Genomic DNA, 7741 nt, shown 5'->3' with positions numbered 1-7741 from the left:
GTTTCAGCCAAGTTTCAGCAAACCGAACGAGACCTAATTGCCATCCCGGCATCCCCGCGTCCGCTGCCAGCATATCCAGACATCCTCCCCTAGCGTATGTACAATGTACTCCACCGGTCTACCCGTATATTTCAGCAAAACATGTGATGAAAACTATATCCGATTGAAATATGAACCAACTTTAAAAACGTATTTCTAACACAGTAAATTTGAAACTTGGTGTATCCAGAGAGTATCCACATGGATGCAAACTCACTTCTACAAAATTCGTATGAAAATAATAAATTTAGATACATGTGCATTAATTATCAGGAATGCTAAAGGACACACGTGTGTTTTATTTTGTCTTGGCACACGAATTTTTGATGCGTTGGATTGGCATCGTGTGTGTCTCGTTGCCACCGCAGCTTGTTTCTCTGATTTTTAGGGCCAACCTGCGCCTCTTCCTTTCTAAGCAGTAAGCATTCCATTTCCCCTTTGTCTTCCTTCCCCCGACCCCGACGCTCTGTCGAGCGACGCGCCCGGCGCTGCGACGATTTGCTCCGGCGGCTCGCGCTCCTCCGGGTGATTTGCTCCCGTCGGCGTCACGGCGATTCGAGAGGCGGCATCACCGCTCCGCCCCGCCCCATCTCTGTTCGTGGCGTCTCCCTCACCGAAGCGGTTGCTCGCTCCTCGTCTGCCATTCCTAGACCTCTGGAGGTACCTGCATTCGTCACTTTTATCCCTGGATAAGTTTGCCTCATCTGTTGCCTGATGGATTGAGATTTGGGTGGGGGATTTTTGGATGTAGATGGGGGATTTGTGTTGGATTTGGGAGATTTTGGTTTGTGGTTGTGGATTTGGTTGCAGCAGGGGCGGTAGTTGGGTGCGTGGCGCATCAGTTCTGTTCGCAGGCAGGCAGATGTTCGTCTACGGCCGTGGTTCCTTGCTCGAACGGTAGGCACGACGAGTGCGTGGGCCAAGTGGGGCTTGCCGGCGGGCGCGCGTTTGGCAAGCAGTGGCATGGGGCCGCTGGGTGCTTGTTCAATGTCTACAGCCGGTGCATCAGGCATGGTGCTTGCCCAGCTGCTCCCTGATGAATATACTTTGGGCGCACTGTACGAGTGTAGCTAGCTCGAAGTGGAAGATCCCTGGACATCTGATTTGAATTCATGTTTTAGGGCTATAGCTTAGCTACTTGTTTCAGGTTCCTGAACATCTGATTCAGGTTCACTGCAACCAATTTACAGATCTCTGTTCATGCTGTGTTTTTTTCTTTTTCATTTCGTCAGATCTTGTTTATCTATGGTGTATTTTAAACTCTTGCCTTACTGGTTAGGTAATTGATGTTCTAATGGCATGAACATAGTAGGGGTTGTTTACATATGCCCGTGTATTTGTTACTGTATACCAAAATCTGACAGTGTAGTGATGGACAAAAATACCACTGTTAGAAACAATCTGAGTGTGTTTTGAGGAATTGTTTGGTCATAGGATTTGTCTGGCCATCATCTGATCAATCCATTTTTTAGGCAATGATGTCATTCTTACCTCAATAAAGTGGTTTTGCAAGCTAATTTAGATTTTCAACTGCTCATTATATTGCCATCTATGTGCTCTAACCTGTTGATTAATCTGTAATACATTTTGTTTGTGCCTACATTTCAAATATTTGACATTTGTCTTTTGTTTCAGAAGTGTAGGAACTTGGTTGTTAATTAATCTGTAATTTGGTTCTTTATGTGATACAATTTGGGCACAACGTGTGAAGTGTCTTCTGCGAGGAAGTGTCTGGCTAGGTCATTAGTTAATAAGCTCAGCCCCAGACCTCTCCAATCTATCCGAATTAGCATGGTTTTTCTGAGACAACAGGAACTTTGTTCCCTGTATTTTTACTTGTTTGGACAGCTAGTCATTTTAGTTTAGCTGGTCGATGCTAGGAGTATAGTTGTGTCTGTTGCATCATGCTGATTCTTTTAATTTATATTGTTTGTCGTTACCATGACCATACTTATGTCTTGGAGCACATTATCTGAAAATCTGAAGGAACTCGATCATTAATTAAACTAGCCACAAGCGATTGATCGTATACTTTACACATTTTATTTTGTGTCAATTTGGACTTGCGTTCATACTTGAAATTCTTAAGTTGGATGCCTGCTGCTCTCAAAATGCTAAAGATGACCATACTTATATCGTTACCATGACCATACTTACGTCTTGCTGGCGCGTCTTGAAATCTATAATTCATTATTTAGGTGCTAGTTGAAATGCCCATTTAGCCTTCTGTTTTTCTGAATGCTCCTTTGTGTTACTATAATTCAGTAAGCTGCAGGTTCAGTAAACTGTCTTTTGTCCCTCATTTCTCGAAAACTATATAAAAAGTGCAGATGCCTATATGTGTATAGAATTAAGTGATTTATGATTCCCCTATATCCACCTCCAGTCTAGGAAGCTAATGTTGCTCTATATATAGCCCAAAGGTACGGTTGTTGTTTAGTATTGAACCACAATTTTTATTTTTAGCTCTATTTTCTGTAGGTTTGAGCAGCAACTCACCTCTTTCATTTCTGCCTTTGTGCAGACATGTGTCCTCTTTGCATCCAAATGTACACTTGCTGTTTTTTTGTCATTTTTGTGCTCTCTAATATGGTTTCTAATAACTTTGATTGGACTACTTGCAGGAGAAGTTTTCAAGCTTGATTTATCCTTGCCTAAAGACTATCCAATGGCTCCACCAAAGTTTTCAAGCTTGATTTATCCTTGCCTAAAGACTATCCAATGGCTCCACCAAAGGTATTTTGTTCTTAAACACTAGCAAAATAACAAATAGAGAAATGCTAATGTATATGAAGATACTCCATAAAGTTATCATGTTAGATTAGCTCCTTGATCTGTGTTCCTCATCTGTTGCTTGATTTATTTGATCTCGTTTCCTGATGTGGTGTCGATTTGTTCGATTAGTTGTATTTTGGTTCTGTTATGGCTCCACCAATCTAGTTCATGTGAGAGAAAGATGGCATGCATGACCCGGGTTTTGTATTTATATACATATATAGTATAATGACATTAACAACAAGTACTATTTGCACTATTTGAACCGTGCAATTTTCATACATGTGTTTTGTAATTTTTGAAGATCGTATGTAGTGTAATTGCATTAACAACAAGTTAACAGGTGGAAAATATGACCACCGAGAATCCCAATATATGTATAGTCATTGTAGAAAGTGTAGGCTTCTAATTTTGTGAATCATGCCTAGCCGAGGAACATATTTGCTAGCATGTTCTTGAAAAAAAAAACACACTTATGCTATTAGCTCTAACCGATATTTTTGCAGGTCATCAGCATCAGCATGATGACCTTCATAGAAAAAAAATTGTAACTTGTGATCTGCCCTAGCACACACATCTTTGTTATTTGTGCTTTGTGCTGACACACACCTCAGTTTTGTTCTTGTTGTTTCATAGAAAAAAAATTGTTTCTTGTGATTGTGCTGACACACTCGTTACTTTTGTCCTTGTCCTTTTATAGAAAAAATTGTAAATTGTGATCTATGCTAGCACAGACATCTTTGTTACTTGTGCTTTGTGCTGACACACACACCTCAGTTTTGTTTCTTGTGATTTGTGCCAGCACATTCCAGATATTTGTATTTGTCCTTGTGTATTTGTGTTGGAAAGGTTTGATGATCAATAGATATGCTGTTGTCCTTGTATTTCTGTTCTTTGTGATTTTTGTCCTTGCCTGGATGGCTGGACCTATATAATTGTCCGGCTCTCTTTTTCCCCACCCAAATATTGAATGTAGTCGAGCACTTTTAAATTATTTCTCATATGTTTTGTGATCATTCATGCTGGTGTTACCAACTATTTGTAAGCACACCTTAAATATGTATTTGTGCCTTGATCTAACTCTCATGTACTCTGGATTACTATTCTTGCTTTCAGCAAGTTGATTAGTTAAATTAGATTATCGTGTTATTTCTCTGCGGTGCAGCAATTTCTCTGTGTGTGGCCAAGGTCAAGAAGAACGCACATTTTGTTGATGAACTTAGGTTATTTCACTGTCTTGATTCTCCCATAGAAACCAGAACATTCGTATCTAATAAAACCGATTTAAGTTGTGTTGTCGGTCAGGGATTATCGATATTCTTTGTTTTCATGCATAATGTAATTGTCCTTGTCCTTATCAATTTCTCTTACTTATCAATTGTGCAGGTGGGGAGGTATAGAATTCCTTCTACCTTTTTTGGAAGAGTACTCAGCCCTATAGAAAGTTTCATCCATGAACTAGATGAGAAGGTATTGATCTCAGGGGTACATTTTTATCTCTCCTTTTTATTTCTGAGGTCTATCACCTATAAATAATCAGTTTCCATGAGAAATACTGGATCAACAATACATTTTTTTTGACTTGTGTGTTAATTCGCCTTCTTTGTTATTTCAGACACGTGCCTCTTTGAAGTTCACAGTTTTGAAACCGAAAGGTCGTATCTGGACAATGGTTGCTGGTGGTGGTGCTAGTATCATATATGCTGAGACCGTAAGCATCAATTTGTATCCTATTTTTTTCTAGCACACACCACAACTTTTATTGTTAGATAGCACAATATGTTTCGGTGCTTATTCATTTAGTTCCTTTATTTCTTCTACATAGTAGTAGTGTTGCTTTGTTCCTATTAACCTTTCGTGAAAACTAATCAAATAAAAGGTTCAGTTACATAATCACAGTAAGCTACAATGTAAATTGCAAGTATCCAACCGCGCAATTTTAGTTTTGAGTATATGCAATATGCTGGTGTTGGACCATTTTCCTTGTCTTTTTGTATTTTTTCTGCTAGATGATCTAAGTGGTTGTTTGTTTTGCATTTTCTGCAGTAACAGGAAGGAGAATTCGATGACATGCCTTGCCAAGTATTGGACTGCAGGAATGAATTGCCTTTCACTCTGAATTTGATGTCTTTCCTGGCTCATAACCGTTAGTTACTTCCTACCCTTTTTGCCCATTTTCATGATTCCTACCTTTCCATCCAATTTCATGCCTGCTATTCCTCTTCTGTGTATAGCCTGGGCCTCAAGATGGGATAGTTCAGTGTTTTATTAAGAGGGAGTTCTCAACGACTAGCATGAATTGAAGGACGCGAAATGAGCACTAAAGACTTTTCGGGTCTACCCAAAAAACTGATTATAAATTTTTTAATCCACAAGAATGTTTTTAACTATTTATCCATACATTCCCATTCTGGTAGTTGTAGATTGGCCTTGAATGCATTAGAAAAAATTAATTCTTGTGATCTGTGATTGTGCTTCCATAGAAAAATTGTGCTCTATCCTTCCATAGAAGAAAATTTTTCTCTTGTGATATGTGCTTGTGCTTCCATAGGAAAAAAATTGTGATTTGTCCTTCCATAGAAAAAAATTGTCTCTTGTGATCCATGATTGTGTTTACATAGGGGAAAAAATCGTGATATCCTTCCATAGAAAAAATTGTCTCTTGTGATATGTGCTAAAACATGTTTAAATCTGTATTTTATGATTTGGGTCAACACAAAGCTGTCATTTTTGTCTTCTTTGATTTGTGTATTTCTCATCCTTCTAGATTTTGTCCTTGTCCTTGTGATTCTTAGCTAATTCGTAATTCTATTTGTTTACTCAAACTTGAACCCTTTCAGTATTTTGTTCCTGTTCAAGTTACTAGATTATGCCTCTCATGCATTATGTAGCCCTACTTCTTTGGCTTACATCCTTCTAGATTTTGGGAGTATCATTTTGTTCAAGCGGCATACATTTTTTTGTTTTCCAAGAACTGAGATAGTAGTGGGTCATAGTGGGTCAAAACTAACATGTCTGTTTTCCAGATTTATGTCCATGGGAAGTTATGATTTATACTTCTTTTTTCAAACTTTGAGCCGGTGTTGTTCTATGGTCAAAACTACCTTTGTTGCCACTTTGTTTCAACAGTCTGTTGGTTTTTGTGAGTGTATACAATACATTCTGTATTTGTTTCCCCCTCTCAAGTCTGAACAACAATTTATGTGTCTCAGGTGGTGTTGAATGAGGCGCTGAGAGAGAGGCACATGGGCTGGAGTGGAGTGCTTCAAGCAGGAGCTGCATCAGAACATATCAAATTATTTGTTTGTTTTCGTTGTACGAGCAAGTGATCTCCTGGCCGGCTCCTGCACGTTGCAAGATTTGGTCTTCTCGGCGATTTGTTCTTGTACCCTGCTTCTCTGCTGCCATTGTTGTTGTGGACAAGTATGGGATAGCGGTGTTGTGCTGTGCAGTTCTTGCTTCTTACAAGTGGTGGTGGTGATAGTGGTCTGGTCTCTGTGTGAACATTTGGTCTAGAGGAGCGGAAAGCTAGCTGTGCTGCTCAAATTTCGTCTTCAAGATGAAGTTCATGAAGCTTGGATCGAATCCGGATACCTTTCAGGACGATGGGAATGAAGTCAGGTGATCGATCGCTTCTTTTGCTTTCTTTTACCTTGTTTCTTTTATGCTACCTTTGAATCCTCATGGTGTACTACTGTATATACTGTGTTTTATTTTATCAATTTAACTATGTCTCTCATGGTGTACAATGTAATGAATACTAATGCTCATAGGTTCTCAAGAAAATCAGATTTGCATACTAATCCAAAGTCTGTTTTTCAAGTTGTCAGCATAGTGTTCTTTTTACATTCCTGTTATTTTCCACTCTTCTACTAATGAGAATTGTTTATCCTTGCAGTATTGCAGCATCTGAATTGGTGAGCGACATCACTGTTCGTGCAGGGACTACAAAGTTTTACCTTCACAAGGTAAGTGACATTTTATCTTCATTCATATGACAGTGCTTCTTTGTGAGACTATAGTACAAAGTACATATGCTGTTGGAGATCATGTTTTTCTGTCCATGTTTGGTTTTATATTTTCTTACCAAAGTTGTCTCTGTGCTGAAGATTCTTCTTGACCATTGATTAACTTATTTTTGTCATATAAGTCATGGTTTTCCATCCAAAGCAAATTAATTGATTTAGTGTGCACATCTATCACTGTTATTCTGATCTGCATTTTCCAATCACGCAGTTTCCTCTGCTATCCAAGTGTGCTCACTTTCAGAAGTTGATTCCAACTGCTGGTGATGAAAATATTGAGATCCACATCCATGATATTCCGGGTGGTGCAAAGGCTTTTGAGATCCGTGCCAAGTTTTGATATGGCATGATTGTCACACTCAATGCCTACAATGTGATTGCAGCCCGCTATGTTGCAGAGTACTTGGAGATGAATGAGACTGTTGACAAGGGCAATCTGATCTACAAGATTGATGTCTTCCTCAGCTCAAGCATATTTCGGAGCTGGAAAGACTATTATTGCTCAACTATGTGAAAAGGCTGGATTGTACTTGTGAGTAATCTTTGCATTGTTTTGGCTGATCTCCCCTCTCTTTACAGAAGATTATTACTCAGGGTTGTTTCTTTGTGATGCTTCATGATGTTTGTGGTAATAGGCAAGATCTTGAATCAGAGATTGTCCGAGCCTACAAAAATGTTAGTATTTATCTCCTTTTATTTTACCTAGTGTTGTTATAAAGGGATGGTCTATTGTCTCATCTCCTATTTGAACATGAAATTAAAAACATGATAATCTTCTGTGCAGTTAGTTGATGAGAGCTAGAGAACTAATGTTTGGTTGTTTCTTCAAGCAATTAATAGGTAACAATCCTCGTTGTGCACGCCCTGAACACACAAAGAAATGGGGATCTGCATACGGACTA

General features: G+C 39.0%; 1 protein-coding gene across 3 annotated transcripts; it reads left to right on the top strand.

Moving 5' to 3' along the window:
* Positions 1–569: 569 nt before the first annotated feature.
* Positions 570–7366, top strand: LOC136506001 (BTB/POZ domain-containing protein NPY1-like). 3 transcript variants are annotated; one of them, XM_066501127.1, is made up of 9 exons: positions 570–699; positions 2664–2775; positions 4201–4284; positions 4430–4525; positions 4861–4960; positions 5049–5149; positions 6027–6435; positions 6713–6782; positions 7051–7366. In XM_066501127.1, exons 7-9 carry the CDS (start codon positions 6374–6376, stop codon positions 7177–7179), a joined length of 261 nt encoding a protein of 86 aa, XP_066357224.1. In that variant the 5' UTR covers positions 570–699; positions 2664–2775; positions 4201–4284; positions 4430–4525; positions 4861–4960; positions 5049–5149; positions 6027–6373; the 3' UTR covers positions 7180–7366. The 3 variants fall into 3 exon arrangements, with proteins under 3 accessions (XP_066357224.1, XP_066357225.1, XP_066357223.1); XM_066501128.1 differs by lacking the exon at positions 5049–5149; XM_066501126.1 differs by having other exon boundaries at positions 5049–6435.
* Positions 7367–7741: the final 375 nt, after the last annotated feature.

The sequence above is a fragment of the Miscanthus floridulus genome, chromosome 14 (genome assembly GCF_019320115.1).
Source record: "Miscanthus floridulus cultivar M001 chromosome 14, ASM1932011v1, whole genome shotgun sequence".
NCBI classification, from domain to species: domain Eukaryota; kingdom Viridiplantae; phylum Streptophyta; class Magnoliopsida; order Poales; family Poaceae; genus Miscanthus; species Miscanthus floridulus.
The sequence above is the reverse complement of the archived record's forward strand: the minus strand, read 5'-3'. Positions and strand labels throughout refer to the sequence as shown.

Bases quoted from the DNA above. Each gene is read 5' to 3' on its own strand.
- LOC136506001 (XM_066501128.1), top strand. From the start codon at position 6,374: ATGAAGTTCATGAAGCTTGGATCGAATCCGGATACCTTTCAGGACGAT. The intron at 6,436-6,712 runs GTGATCGATCGC...TTATCCTTGCAG, and splicing joins GACGATGGGAATGAAGTCAG to TATTGCAGCATCTGAATTGG. The intron at 6,783-7,050 runs GTAAGTGACATT...CCAATCACGCAG, and splicing joins CAAAGTTTTACCTTCACAAG to TTTCCTCTGCTATCCAAGTG.